We start from the raw sequence: 15,192 nt of genomic DNA on the forward strand, positions 1-15,192 counted from the left end.
ACACACACACACACACACACGCACACACACACACACAGCCAGCAACGCACTCACCCCCAACCCCGACACTAACACAGGATGGAAATCCTCTGGACAAGGCCTGGGGGAGGAAACACGGGAGCTGGGCGGACAGTGAGCCCCAGGAAAGGGGACGGCCGCCCTGGGCACTCACTGAGAGGATGCCTTCAGCATGTAAGTGGCCTCCCGATCGTCTGAGTTCTCGAGCAGCCGTAGGATGAAGACGTTGGCCAGCGTCTGGCCCTGGTCCTCCAGTTCCTCCGCGCGCAGCAGGCCTCGCGGGGCCGAGTCAAACACCTGGTACTTGTCTCTGGGGACCCAGGTGGCAGGAGGGGCTTTTTGGTCCCCAGGACGCTCGGATTCCCAGGAGACCTCCCACCCCAGCCCTGGCCAGCGGGACCAGCCCCACTGCGGCCGCTCCTCACCGCCTTCGGAAGCTCCCCACCTGACGCCTGTCCCCCTCACCCCCAGCCCCCCACCCGCCCCCACCCCTGGCGTGGACGGTGGACAAGGGGTCTGCACCCCTGACACAGGAGCTGCTGGGCACACCCCGGGCAGCAGACACTGAGCTGCAATACTTAGGAGAACCACCCGCAGTTGGCAGGAGGGAAAAACCAGCGAAGCCCAGGGGTTTAAATAAACTTGCCCGAAGGCCCAGGGCACTGCCCCCAGGCCCCGGTGACTCCCCGCCCCTCCCGCCTGCCGCTCACCCTGGAATCTGCCGGCAAATCACCAGCAGATCGTTGAAGAGAAAGAGGTAAATCTCCCGGAAGAGTTTCTTGGTCCGCAGGGTCCGCGAGGTCTTGGGGCCGGACATCTGCTGCAGCTCGCCCTGCTTCAGCAGCCAGCGGGAGTGCGAGATGATGGGCACCGACTGGGGGGCGGGGGGGGGCATGTCAGGGGAGGCTGTGCCCTCCGCACCCTGCCCCAGCTCCCCTGGTACTCCGACTGGAGCGGTAACTGTGGTAACGGGTGTTGGGGACCACACTGGGCCCAGGACACGGGCACTGGTGGGAGGGATGGGTGGGTGCTGGGCACACGCGGGAAGGGTATGTGTGTGTGTGTGTGCGCCTGAGTGGGCAGCTGTGTACTTGTCTGTTGTTTGTGTGTCCTCGTGTGCGTCTATGTATACGTGCTTGTGTCCAAGTGTGTCTGTGTGTCCTGTATGCGTCTGTACTCACGGGGGTATGTGTGTGCACGTGGGTGCCTGTGTGTGCTATCATGCCTCACCAGGCTCAGCCTGAGTGATGCAGAATCAAAGGAGGGTTCAAGTTCCCAGGGGAGAGGGGAGAACTGGGACCCAAGGGCGAGGAGGCCGGGCCTGCATTCCCCCACTCCACGGCTCTGGGGCGATTACTCGGCACTCAGCACTCAGCCAGCAAGTGGAGCTACGTGAGGCCTCCCCACCACCCCGAGGTCTGCATCTTCAACTGAGGCTCGGCGCCCAAAGAACCAGCGTGACCTCACAGACCCTCGGTGGGCACCATGCCCTTCTGCCCACGTCACCAGAAACCCTGGGAGCCCTTAGGGTCACTGGTGCCTGAAGCTTTACACAAAATTGGGGAAGAAGGTGGGTAACTTCCACCTGATTTTCAAATCGCCCAGGATTAAGAACCCCTGGACTGGTTCATGTCCTGTTCTTCTTTCAAGCTGACTGTTCAAGGTCACGCAGCCGGTAACTGAGAGCAGGCCGCTTCTGGGTCCCTGCACTGCCCCGCAAGAAAACAGTCTAGGCCAGTGCGATGGCCTGGTGATGGGGGGCAGGGGAGGGCCCTCCGCTAGGGGGTCAGGGAGGGCCTCGGTGGGGGTGGCACCATGCTGAGACCCAAGCATGGCCATTCAGCGGGCCTGGCCAGTGGCCTGCGCCCCAGGCCGGTGGGCGGGGCCGGGGACGCGTGGTTGACCTTGATCTTGAACTCCATCTTCTTCTGGATGCTGATCATCTGCTCCGTGCGGCTCATCTTCCTGACGCCCTCGTTGCATGCTTTCACCACCTGGAACAGGAAGGCGGACACATCAGGCCCCACGCAGCCAGCGGTCTCTGGCCACGTCCTTCGGGCACTCAGGCCACAGCTGAGACACTGACTGGCCAGTCTCAGTGGGGTCTCAGTTCCAGTGGAGAAAGCTGGGGCCTTGTCCTTGGCGGGACGCGGACTCCAGAGAACACAGAAAGCAATGCTGACCCCTTGCATCACCTAAGAGAACGGTTTTCAGCAGGATGTCCTGTCTCATCTGTCAGCCTGGAGATGCCTGAGGCCTGGGATTCGGGCTCTGTCACGTGCTGCAAGGGGAGCACAGGTCCCCCCAAGCTTCCTGGGAGGCCACCCAGGTACCAAGAGGCCAAATGAAAGCAGATTTTCTGCGACCTTGTTCCAAGGACTCGATATCCGCTCCGGATCACAGGTGTTGAGAACAGGGCCTGACGCTCAGCATGCAGGAAGGAAGACAGCGCCCAGAGGTGCGTGTATGGGGTATCCCCTGCAGTGGTTGGAACGAGGAAAGCTGTCCTCAACCTAAATGTCTGCCGATGCGGCAACTGGGATTGATTAGTGCTTGTAAAGCCACATAACCCTGTATTCTGAAGTCATGAAAAAAAGCTCGAGAGAATGTGTTAGTCACTTAAGTCGTGTCCGACTCTTTGCAACTGCAAGGACTGTAGCCCACCAGGCTCCTCTGTCCATGGGATTCTCCAGGCAAGAATGTTGGAGTGGGTAGCCATTCCCTTTTCCAGGGGATCTTCCCGACCCAGAGATCAAACCAGGGTCTCTCTCACTGGCTGGCGGATTCTTTACCGCTGAGCCACCAGGGACACCCACGAGCGCCGAAATGGAGGGCAAAGCCAGCTTGTAAGCCACAAGCCCCTTTTGCAGGGAATACAACCGTGTGTGCAGGCGTCCATCTGGAAGGGTGGGCTCCAGCGTGCTGGCAGGGGGTGTGGGAGAACTGCGGATCCTTGCCGCCTTTCTGCTTATGAACAGTGTGTGAATCCGTATTCACCGTTTTTATAAACTAGTGGAAAAAACCCCACCTTTATAAAAAATGATAATAAGAAGCAAGAGTATACCTTTCATTACAAGGAAATAAAAAGGGAGAGGAAGGCAAAAAACAACTTGAAAACAGAGAACACTTGCGGGTGCCCCGAGACCGCTTGGGGCCCCGTGGGAGCTGCGATGGAGCTCCCGTTTGACCAGCTGCGTGTGACCAGGTGTGGCAGAGGGCCTGGGCAGAGGCAGCCAGGCTGGCAGGCAACTGGCCCTCCCTGACCAGCCCGCTCAAGGCGCCGGCCTTTCCTCAACTAGGCTGGCAGGGAAGTGCCATTTCCCCCAGTATTCAAAGGGTATAGTTGCCAGAGGGATTTCGCGGCCACCTGGCCTGGAGTGAACGACAGAAGGAGAGACCTGGGGAGAAATGACTGCATTCAGTTACAAAGTCCTCGTGGCTCAAAGTGAGAGGGTAACAGGCAGGGAGCCCAGGGGTCTCCAAACGGAGGAAACAGGCTGCAAGAGTCAGACATTTTTTTATCTCTCCCTTAAGCGGCAGGAAGAAACAAAACTACATGTGTCAGATTTTTTTCCTCCCCTATACAAAATTAAAAGGAGGTTTCTCTTAAAGTTCTGTGTTGCCATGACGACACCTGGTTCTACCTGAACTTCTCTCAAGCTTTGAGCTAACCAATGTGGTTTTCTTACTGCTACTGCTAAGTCGCTTCAGTCGTGTCCAACTCTGTGTGACCCCATAGACAGCAGCCCACCAGGCTCCCCCATCCCTGGGATTCTCCAGGCAAGAACACTGGAGTGGGTTGCCATTTTCTTTTCCAAAGCATGAAAGTGAAAAGTGAAAGTGAAGTCACTCAGTCATGCCCAACTCTTAGCGACCCCATGGACTGCAGCCTACCAGGCTCCTCCATCCATGGGGTTTTCCAGGCAAGAGTACTGGAGTGGGGTGCCATTGCCTTCTCCGTTTCTTAAGCTATGTTAATGAAACTATGTATTTGCTTTGGAATTTGCCTTTATTCAAAATGGTTCCACCTAAGATGAACTTTTTTTCTTTTCTCAAACCTTGGGCTGATAATGGCTCAATAAACCAGCATTCATATCAATTGTTTTATGGCCGAGGAATGACACACCCCATTCCATCCCATCTCAAAAATGCATATCGTGGGACAGAGGCCTGGTGAAACTGCCTCAGCTTTGAGGTGTCTCTCTTATCTGATTAATAGCTTTCTAACAGACAAAGTCCTGAATATTCATTGGAAGGACTGATGCTGAAGCTGAAACTCTAATACTTTGGCCACCTGATGTGAAGAGGTGACTCATTTGAAAGAACCCTGATGCTGGGAAAGATTGAAGGCGGGACGAGAAGGGGACGACAGAGGATGAGATGGCTGGATGGCATCACCGACTCGATGGACATGAGTTTGAATAAAATCCGGAAGTTGGTGATGGACAGGGAAGCCCGGTGTGCTGCAGTCCATGGGGTCACAAAGAGTAACACGACTGAGTGACTGAACTGAACTGAACCGACATAAAGCAGTTTGCTAAAAACTAGCAAGGGGGCACGCTTTCTGCTCCCTTCTGATGTCTATGTCAGAAGCTTTGTCTATCTCTTTTATACTTTAATAAAACTTTATCACACGAAAAGCTCTGATGATCAAGCCTCATCACTGGCCCCGGATTGAATTCATCTCCTCCGGAGGCCAAGAATCCCGGCGTCTTTCATGGCTCAGCAACAACCTTTCAGAAATGGCTCAGAACCACCACCCGACAGCTATGGAGGCTAGTCCTTTTACTAAGCTGCTGCCGCTGGTACGCTGAGTGGGAAAGAATTCTTAACACCAGGCGCTGTTACAGGGTCACCAGCACGACAGAGTGGCCTGCCGCACAGATGCCAAGAGTGGGCTCGCAGCGCCAGTGGACACCAGGAGCAAACACACGTGGCGGCACTGTAAGACAAACGTTTTAAGACAAATCCTTGAACATCCGCCGACCCGTCCCGCCCAGCATGTGCTCTGCTGACAGCTTCCAGGAGGAAGCTCTTCTGGTCGAGGATCAAGAGCGGAGATGGTTTCTCTCCACTCTGGGGCAGCAAAGGCCCAACTTGGCAGGGCAGGCACATCTCCTGCAGCTCTAGGGCTGAGGGCTGGGAGAGAGGTGGGAATGGGAAAGGTGGGATGGAGGGGACTGCAGTACGAAGCCCGGGGCAGAGCTGCCCAGGGCCTAAGAAGAGCCAGAACTGTCCTCAGAACGTGGGCGGGGAGGGAAAAGCCGGAGCTTTTTTGACACTGGAAACGGGCAAGGATGAACGCGAGGCCTCCGAGGGCCGTGATGGAAGCAGTGGTGTGGGTTGGCGGGAGAGGTCCACAACCATGTCTGTGGGTAAAGGGCGCCCGCTGGGGGCCTGGTCCACCCCGCACGGTGGCAGCCTGTGGGGAGAAGGAAGCCCTCTGCCTGTGCAGGCCCCACCTGACATTTTTTGGACCCAGTGACTTTTCTGAATTGCCAGAGCAAATATGAAAGTGAATTTACATCTTCCAAAGACAATACCAAGACAGGAAGGAGCAGGACAGGGAGGTGGGTCTAGAGGAGAAGACAGTTTACTGGGAAACGCGCAAGGAGGAAGCACGACTCACCAGCTCCAGTTCTTTGTGGGCGTCCAAGGCGGTGCCTTCGCGCTCAGACCTTTCCTCCACCCTCTTCAGGATGTTCTGGGCACAGGGAGAGTCCGCACTTGGTTTCATCGTGGACGGCCGTTCCTCCGCTCCCCCCTACCCCGCATGGTGCCCTCCCCGCTGGTCCCAGCAGCCTCACATGGCTGTGACACCCCCCACGAAGAGCGCAGACATGGGGCGAGAGAACCTTCCACCGACCCGGGGCCCAAGCATTGCACACAAGCCTTGCCTGGCTCTAAGGTGAGTCGAGGTCTCCCCCAGGACTAACTACGAGGGCCATGCCAGAGCCCCAATCTCCTTACAGCAGAGACCGAAGCAAAGGGACTGACCACGTGGAAGCAGGGAGGCGGGAAGGCAGGACCAGCAGCCTGGGGAGGGTCACTCAGGGTTGCCCGTCCCGAATCGAGCTCAACATTTGCAGCAGCAAGAGTGGGCCTGTCATCTGAAGCTAAGTAGCAATGACCCGGAGGTTTTGTTCACTCTGGTTTTATTGAAAGAAAAAGTCTTTTTTCCAGTAGTTGGGTTGTTTTGAATTTCGCCTATAAACGGCAATTTTTGCATTGCTCTTCATATTTTACACGATTCCTGCCTCCGGTTGGGCACATCTCAGCACAGTCCACCCCCTCTCGCCCCATCCAGGCTGCCCCACGTGGTGGCTTCAGAACAAACATCTCCAGCTACCCACACAGTGGAGGATCACCCCCACCAGGTGGACACCAGGGTGATAGGTATGCTCTTCACTCTCTCCTGAGCTCCAGACCAGACCCACCTCGGGACATCCCTCAGCTGCAGGCCCCCAGCCCGCTCTGTGTGGTCACCTGCCCGTCTCTGCCTGGCAACCAAGCCAGCGACACGCGGTCAGCTCTGGCACCGCCTTAACCCTCCCTTACCAAGTTGGGGGTGGCGCTCAGCAAACCGCTCCTTTAACCATCCCTAACCGCAAATCCATCTCCTAGTGGACAGTGTGGCTCAGGTCCACCTTGTCTCATTGGGATGAAACCTGGTTTATGCCACCTGGGTGCCAAGAGCACCCACCCTGACTTATCCCTTTGACTCTAAACTTGGATGTTCAACGGCTCAAAGTCCTCCCAATGGTCCAAAACTGAATGCTGACCTCCCCACCTCGGGAAACAGCATCATCAGTCCAGCTGCTCAAACCAAAGATTCCCCTTCCTTCCTTCTCCACGGTAGCAAGTGCAGGGCTCAGTTCACTGATGTCCCTCCAGGATGCCGCACCTCGATGCCGCCAGCCCGCCTTTCTCGAATCGCTCGTGAACTTTTGCTCCCACTTCCGCTCTTGCCCTCCTGCCTGGCACTCTCCACGCGGCAGCTGCTTTGAGCTCTTAACCAACGTCCACTAAAAGGAGTGACCCCCATCACAGGGGATAGAATCCAATGCCTCAGCTGGCCCCGCAGGCCCCTGACCAGCCTCTGCCCACATCGCCACACTCACTCCCATCACGTTCCCCAGCTCACGGCCGGCCGACCCGTCTGTGGACCTTTCTGCCCCAGGACCTCTGCCTGAAAGCAGTTCCCCGTCAGATGAATGGCTCCTCCCTGTCAGGCAAGTCTTCGCTTAAATGTCACTCATCTGAGAGCCCTTCCCGATCCCCACCCTGGGAGTGGGCCAGGCCGTCACCCCTATCATGTCACCCCGATTCACAGTCCTCAGCCATGGCCACTTCCTGGCTGTGTGTGTGTCTCTCTCTCCCCACCAGGATCTGGCTCTCCGGCAGCAGGGGCTGAGTCTCCCACTGCTTGGCACACAGGAGGAGCTTAATTAGGATTTGTGGAGCACATGGACTTCTCAGAAAGCCCGCAGAGACCTGGACTGACCAAAGGAAACAGGCGGCAGCTGAAGTCGGGGCGGTGGTAGAGGGAGAGAGTCGGGTACCTGGACCAACAGCTTGAGGCGCGTGATCCTCTGGAAAGGCAGGATGAGGAAGGAGGAGAGGGGCAGCCCCCTGCACTTGGGGTCCAACTCCAGCTGTGCGATCAGCTCCCGGAAGGCTGCCTTCTCCTGGCTGGGCACACAGACGAGAGCGTCGGTGCATGCGTGCGTGCTGAGCTGCCTCAGCTGTGTCCAACTCTATGCGTACCCATGGACTGTAGCCCGCCAGGCTCCTCTCTCTGGGGATTCTCCAGGCAAGGATACTGGAGTGGGTTGCCATGCCCTCCTCCAGGGGATCTTCCCGACCCAGGGATGGAACCCGCATCTCTTATGTCTCCTGCGTTGGCAGGCAGGTTCTTTACCACTAGCACCACCTGGGAAGCCCTCTCCGGCTTGTAGGAGGCATGAGTTGGAGAGGCTTCCTCCCCATGCACAGCCTCGTAGGAACCAGACAGCCCACGGGCAGAGGATGCGTCCATGCATCTATTCTTTCTCTCTTTTTTTTCTCTGCAAAACAAACTGTTCATGTACAAGTCAAATAACAATAGTGACTTCACATGCCCAGCCCATGAAAACTTAGCAAAATATGTTGTTGTGTGGGAAGGCAAGAACTCCTTGTATGGCCAAGACTATGAATCAGATGCATAATTCAACGATTTTCCCAGCAGGAAATGGTGGCAAGGTGAACCCACGTAGTGACAGGAACAGGTGGCAGGCTGGAGACGGCTGCAGGGAGAACCTGGGCTGCTCCTGCCCGGCGGGGATGTCTCTTCTGTAGATGGGTTGGGCAGTGGAAACCACGGCTGGAGGGCAGATGCTGGCCCAGGACTGCCTGACATCAGGGACATGGCACTCAGCCCAGAGAGTCTGCTCTCACGGGCCACACCAGTGGATCCTGGGGCACTGCAATATCCAGAGTCCTCGCTTCCTGTGTGACTGTCTTCTCAATGCTTATCCTCAAAACTGGCATCCGGATTCCCTCACATCCCCACTGCAAACCCCAAATGTCAAACACCTAAATCCCCGAGGGCTCAACCTTTAAAACACCCCCAGTGAACTGCACTGATGAAAAGACCCAGCAAAGCATAAAGTCCAGAGTCACCACCCGGAGAGTCCTTTGGGGCCCGTTGAGTGTGCTAAGAACGTATCATCGTTTAAACTGTGGTCGAAACATGGCACAGAAAATGTGAAGAACTCAAAAGCGGCAAGTTGATGAAAAACTTCTCTCAATGGAAACCCCAAGGAAGTTTACAAAGTGGGCAGATTAGTAAAATTCAAGGGCTTTGGCTGGAGAGGGCTTCAAGGTGGTGCAGTGGTACAGAATCCACCTGCCAATGCAGGAGACGCTGGTTTGATCCCTGGGTTGGGAAGATCCCCTGGAGGAGGGCATGGCAACCCACTCCAGTATACTGGCCTGGAGAATCCCATGGACAGAGGAGCCTGGCGGGCTACAGTCCATAGGGTCACAAAGAGTCGGACATGACAGAGCACACACGCAATCCAGATGCTGGAGAATCACCAAAAAGACTCCCTCCCCAGTCCTTGCCTTTGTCTCTGATTCAAACCACTCTCCTGCTGTCCTGGGCCTCGACTGGTCCTCATGGCCTCAAGCTCCCTTTTCTAAACCTCGCAGAGCCCTGTGTGGCCATCTGGACACAGGTCCAGTGGGTGCTATGGCCAACGGTCCCAGGGTCACCATTTCCCTGGTGGCACCAAAAGCCCCAGCACGTGCCAGCCTTGGATGCCGTCCCGGGAAAGCAGAGGTCCAGGGACCACAGCTCAGGGCCAGCGTCGGAGGAGGGGGCTGCCCGGGCCGCGCCTCTGCGATGATCCCGCCCCTGGCCACACTCACAGCAGCTGCTTATAGGTCCGCTCCTGGTAGGTCTGGTTGCTGACGTAGGTGATGTAGACGGAGAAGTGGTCAGCGGCGTAGCGATACACGATGTCACACACGTCCGAGATGACGATGTTTTCCTCCATCCGGCGCTCCAGCTCCAACAGAAACCTGGCGGGAGGCGGCTGGGTTAGGGAAGCCGGGGGGAGACTGAGGACACGTCCTCGCCAAACCAACACGACAGGACGGGGTCCCACCGAGGGGGCGTGTTCTATCACATCAAGGAATTACTTGTTCAGGTTTTCTGGTAGATGATAACATTAGGAACATTTGCTAAAGAGACCTCCTCTGTACATGCGTACTGATGTGTTTATGAAGTGAGATGACGATGGGAATTAAGTTTGGAATGCTCCCGTGGGTGGCGGGGTTGGGGGGCGGATGGGGCCATAGGTGAATCGACATGCTGCAATGCGGGCTTGTTCTGCTGTTTCTACTTCTGCATGTTTGGGATATTCCATAATAACATAGAAACACATACGTAAACAGATAGACACCCCTCCTGCAGCATGGGGGTGCGGTGGCAGAGGCCGAGGGGCCTCCAAGATGGCACTGGCCTCAGTCAGGTCTCGCCTCCCTGAGCCCATCTGGTGGGGGGACTGCCACAGGATCTGGGGGCTGCAAATAGGAAGGTGGGGTGTCCATGTGCAGGGGGACCCACTCCGGAGGGTCCACGGAGAGCCACATGGGGAGCAGGGGGCTGCTGCTGCCCAAGTGCTACTTCTCATCGGAACAGGGGCGGTCGGGTCTGCTGATAAAAAGCTGAGTTTTAGCTGCAAACCTCCACAGAATAAGGTGCAAATGGTAAATGGATCTCTTATCCTAACAGAATGGCTGGAGCTCTTCTTTGCAATGATCAGTCAATAGATGTCTATCCCTCCTCCACTTAAGCACATCCCATCCTTCTTGAGCCAAAATCTAAGCACAGGTCCAATCACGACTTCCATGTAACTGTAGAGGAGAAAGTGTAACTCCAGGACTGCGCTCCGACTTGCCCTCAGGGGATCTTGGGCCCTGCGTGCGCCAAGCCAGGGCCTGTAGCCTCAGGATAAAGAGCATGTCACCTGGACACCACTGTGTGCAGTGCAGGCGCAGGACACACGAGCACCTGCGCCGATGGGAGGGACCCGCAGGCAGCAGTTCTGTCCGGGGGGACGCAACTGGCCTTGTTGCTGGGAGGGTGGCAAGTCTCTGGGTTTATGTATTTAGGTTTATCTTTTGCCTTTTCATCTTTTCATGTGAGAGTTGGACCATAAAGAAGGCTAAGTGCCGAAGAACGGACGTTTTCGAACTGTGGTGTTGGAGAAGACTCTTGAGAGTCCCTTGGACTGCAAGGAGATCCAACCAGTCCATCCTAAAGGAGATCAGTCCTGAATATTCATTGGAAGGGCTGATATTGAAGCTGAAGCTCCAATGCTTTGGCCACCTGATGGGAAGAGCTACCTCACTGGAAAAGACCCTGATGCTGGGAAAACTGAGGGCAGGAGAAGGGGACGACAGAGGATGAGATGGTTGGATGGCATCACCGACTTGATGGACATGAGTTTGAGCAAGCTCCAGGAGATAGTGAAAGACAGAGAAGCCTGGTGTGCTGCAGTCCATGGGGTCGCAAAGAGTCAGACACGACTTAGCGACTGAACAACAATAACAGTTTAGTTATAGCTTATTACAGAAAACTCCAAACATTCAAAAGCAGAGAAGCCAGTGTAGCAGGCATGCACCACCAGCCCCAGCCTCACCCCGGGTGAGAAGGAGGGACTGGAAGGTGCCCCACAAGGATCAGGGCACTGGCTCACCGCTCGCTGACGGCCATGACGTCCAGCACGTTGGAGAAGAGGATGTGGGCCTCGGACGGGTGCAGGATCTTCTTCAGCCGCTCGTTCTCCATGAAGTGGGACACCAGCAGGTTCAGGCTTTTATAGTAGGAGGCCTCAGAAGTGATGAGCTCGAACATGGCCTGGGACACCGGGCAAAGAAGACGAGAGGAGGGCCAGCGGTCGACACCCAGGGCTCACCTTTCCCCACTCTCAGACAGATGAAAGTGCAAGTTGCTCCATCGTGTCCGACTCTTTGCGACCCCATGGGCCATACAATCCATGGAATTCTCCAGGCCAGAATACTGGAGTGGGTAGCCTTTCCCTTCTCCAGGGGATCTTCCCAACCCAGGGATTGAACCCAGGTTTCCCACATTGCAGGCAGATTCTTTATCAGCTGAGCCACCAGGGAAGCCCAAGAATACTGGAATGGGTAGCCTATCCCTTCTTCAGAGGATCTTTCCAACCCAGGAATTGAACCAAAGTCTCCTGCATTGCAGGTGGATTCTTTACCAGCTGAGCTATGAGGGAGGCCCCTCAGACAGATGTAAAGGTTTTATTTTATTTTTGGCCACAATGCACAACTTGCAGGATCTTAGTTCCCCAAGCAGGGATCGAGTCCTCACCCTCAGCAGTGAAAGCTCCAAGTCCTAACCACTGGACCACCAGGAAATTCTCCAGATGCAAAGGCGGCCAGCACCCTTTCGGAGACCTCTCGCCTGCTCACAACAGTGAAGCTGGAGACGCCCTCGTGTCCAAGGTCAAACACGAGAGGTCATCCATTCTTCAGAGCTCCGACAGCTGCCAAGGGTGGTGACTCAGGACTGCTTCCTGGCGAAGAATGGGTGGGAGACTCATCCATAGAGGGAGCCCCACTTCTACACACCCAGAAAAACGTTTAGAAGGAACCAGGTCATGATGTCAACCACAGGTGTCAACAGGGGGTGGAATTAGAGGGTGAATCTCACTCTTTTTCTTTTTTTAAAAAGTTTCTTTATTTTTTTATTTTTGGCTGTGCTGGGTCTTCACTGCTACATGGGCTTTTCTCTAGTGGCGTCGGGTGGGGGCTACTCTCTAGCTGTGGTGGCCAGCCTTCTCACCGCTGTGGCTTCTCTTGATGCAGAGCACAGGCTCGAGGCAGGCGGGCTTCAGTAGTTGTGGTTCCCGGGCTCTATTGAGCACAGGCTCAATAGTTGTGGCGCACGGGCTTACCTGCTCCATGGCACGTGGGATCTTCCTGGCTAGGGATCGAACTCGTGTCTTCTGCATTGGCAGGCAAATTCTTTACCATTGAACCACCAAGGAAGCCCTACTTTTTTCTTTTTACCCTTTCAACTGTCTGAGAACTGAAGAATGAGCATAGATTGTTTCTTTCATGGTCTGATTTTATAATGTAATCAACAAAGCAATCTTCATTTTGAAGAAGAGAGAAAAAAGAGAAAGAAATCCATAATCTAATAAGCTTTTTGGAGGCAGCTTCTTCTCTATCGTGCTTATTATGTGATTATTGACCTTTTAAACAACAAACTCACTGGACCTCTGTTCCCTCATGTATCGTCTGTGAAGCAGGGTAGCAATGCCAGCTCACCCTCCTCCTTCACTCACAAGCAAACTCATGACCCTTCCTGAGGCCACCCTGGGGCCACCCTCACCTTCCTCCCCACCCCCATCTCCCTCTGCTGTTTATCAACCTAGCATGGGTTCAGGTCCCACTGTGGCCACCTGGCAGGGACGGTCTAGTGGGGTGAATTGTGACCGCCTTTCCAAAGCTGTGGGGTTTTCCCGGTGGCTCGGTGGTAAAGAATCCACCTGCCAATGCAGGAAACATGGATTTGATCCCTGGATCAGGAAGATCCCCTGGAGAAGGAAATGGCAACCCACTCCAGTATTCTTGCTTGGGAAATTCCATAGACAGAGGAGCCTGGCATGGGTTTGCAGACTCAGACATGACTGAGCAACTAAACAACTCCTCCATACCTGGGTCTACATACCACCCTCTAGCATCTGCAAATGGGAACCTGTTTGGCAAAAGGGTCTTTGCCCATTAAGTTATGGATGTCAAGGTGAGGAGACCATCCTGGACTGAGGTCTAAATCCAATGACAGGTGTCCTTGTAGGAGAGGCACAGAGAGAGACACACAGGGAAGAAGGCCAGGTGAGGACCCAGGCAGAGACGGGAGTGGCGCTGCCTCAAGTCCAGGGACACCCGGGGCCACCAGGAGCGGAAGAGGTGGAACCTGCTGACGGTCCATTTCAGGCTTCTGGCCTCCGCAACTGGGGGAGAGTTAATTACCACCCAGTCTGTGGTCATTTGTTACAGCAGCCCCAGGGAAATAAACAGACAGAGGAGGGCTGGAGCCAGGAGAGCGATGAACGCCGGGGGCCCTGGTCCCCTCCCAGTGTCCCGACTGCCCCCCATGTCTCAGGCCTCCATCCTCTCCACTGGCTGGAACTCTGATCCGGGGTTCAAGACTCTGGCAATGAACACTAGTGCTCCCAGGGACGGGAGGGACGCTGGAAGGAAGGGAGGCAGGCAGGGAGAGGGAGGGAGGACCAGCGTATTCTCCAGACACACAAGGCGCTTTCCCACTTCATGCTCTCTGCCCGCCCCTGCCCCCCGCCCCCAGGAGGAGCACATGGAAGGTCCCATTTTACTAAAGGAAACAGATACAGAGTTAAGTAATGCCCCCGAAGTTACCGCTGGAGGGTGCAAGACTCAACCCAGGGGTTTTCCAAGTTCTGGACTCTGCTCCCGACTACCCACCCCTGCCGACTTAGACGCAGACAAGGCCGGGGATCCAGTGGGGTCTGCAGGCAGCCTGCTGGGCAGCTACTCTGCTGCCTCCAAGCAAAGCTCAGACAAAGAGTCAACCTGGCAAAGTGCTTTAAAATAAGCGACGTATCTTCAAGTTGGGCATGCCTAACAGCATAAACGGGATCTGGCCACGGCACTAGTGGTAAAGAACTCACCTGCCAGTGCAGGGGACGTAAGAAACGAGGGTTCGATCCCTGGGTTGGGAAGATCCCCTGGAGGAGGGCATGGCAACCCACACCAGTGCCTGGAGAATCCCATGGACAGAGGAGCCTGGTGGGCTACGATCCACAGGGTTGCAGAGTTGGACACAACTGAAGCGACTTAGCCCAGCATTGCTGAGCAACAGCCTAAACCTGCCCAGCACCAGTGAGAAAGTCCACACATACACACATCACTGCAGGGTGGCCCAGCAGTGACAGGCCGCAGGCCACCAGCAGAGGAGAACTCTGCCTCCCCCACCCCAGTGTCTGTGCCGCACATAAGACAATGTGACGAGGCGCTGAAACGAGCCTGCAGCCTCTCTCTCCCCAAGTCAAGCGTGCTCGGTCTGCTGAAAGATTCGAAACCACACTCAGCACGTCCCGCTGGCCTCGCCCGCGTCTGAGCTGAGGCCCTGGCACGGAAGGCCCCACCCTCTGCTCTGCCAGCGTCCACCAAGCCCTGCCTGGCAAGGCTGCACTGGGCAGGAAGTTCCCAGAAGTGCCTCTTACAGGGGCTGAAACAAATCACTTTTCCTGCTGCTAAATTTAAGTTTCTTAAGAAAACGTCAAGCCATTAGAGCTTGCTAATTCTAAGCAAATATAACCGAAAATAAAAAACACCCTAAACCAAGACAGATGAGTGCTGCAGATACCGAGAGAGGAAAAGGACACCAGTTCCAGGGTGAGCGCCTCAGATAAGGTGTGTCTCCCCGAGCGACGCCCCTGAGGCACACCTGGGGTCGCAGGTGGGAAAGGTCCCAGATTGCCGACAGCATCCTCGTCCTGATCCCCTGGAGGACACGGGGCTGGAGGCCACTGGGCAGAGGCAGGCGGGTCTTTCAGCCGCTGACACGCCGCGGGCGTTGGGCTGAATCACCGCTAATTGATACCGGCT

The 15,192-nt window shown here is 55.6% G+C and overlaps 1 protein-coding gene across 4 annotated transcripts in view; it reads right to left on the reverse strand.

Moving 5' to 3' along the window:
• Window positions 1–15,192, reverse strand: part of NGEF (neuronal guanine nucleotide exchange factor) — a 128,146-nt gene that overhangs the window by 3,785 nt on the left and 109,169 nt on the right. For all 4 annotated transcript variants that reach the window (XM_061412643.1, XM_061412641.1, XM_061412642.1 and 1 more), the window contains 7 exons: window positions 11,265–11,425; window positions 9,430–9,582; window positions 7,581–7,710; window positions 5,648–5,722; window positions 1,923–2,012; window positions 729–892; window positions 173–328 (listed from right to left, as the gene is read on the reverse strand). In XM_061412643.1, the coding sequence (XP_061268627.1) occupies window positions 173–328; window positions 729–892; window positions 1,923–2,012; window positions 5,648–5,722; window positions 7,581–7,710; window positions 9,430–9,582; window positions 11,265–11,425 (929 nt within the window). The remainder of the gene's footprint in view (window positions 1–172; window positions 329–728; window positions 893–1,922; window positions 2,013–5,647; window positions 5,723–7,580; window positions 7,711–9,429; window positions 9,583–11,264; window positions 11,426–15,192) is intronic.

The sequence above is a fragment of the Bos javanicus genome, chromosome 3, assembly GCF_032452875.1.
Source record: "Bos javanicus breed banteng chromosome 3, ARS-OSU_banteng_1.0, whole genome shotgun sequence".
Classification (NCBI taxonomy): Eukaryota; Metazoa; Chordata; class Mammalia; order Artiodactyla; family Bovidae; genus Bos; species Bos javanicus.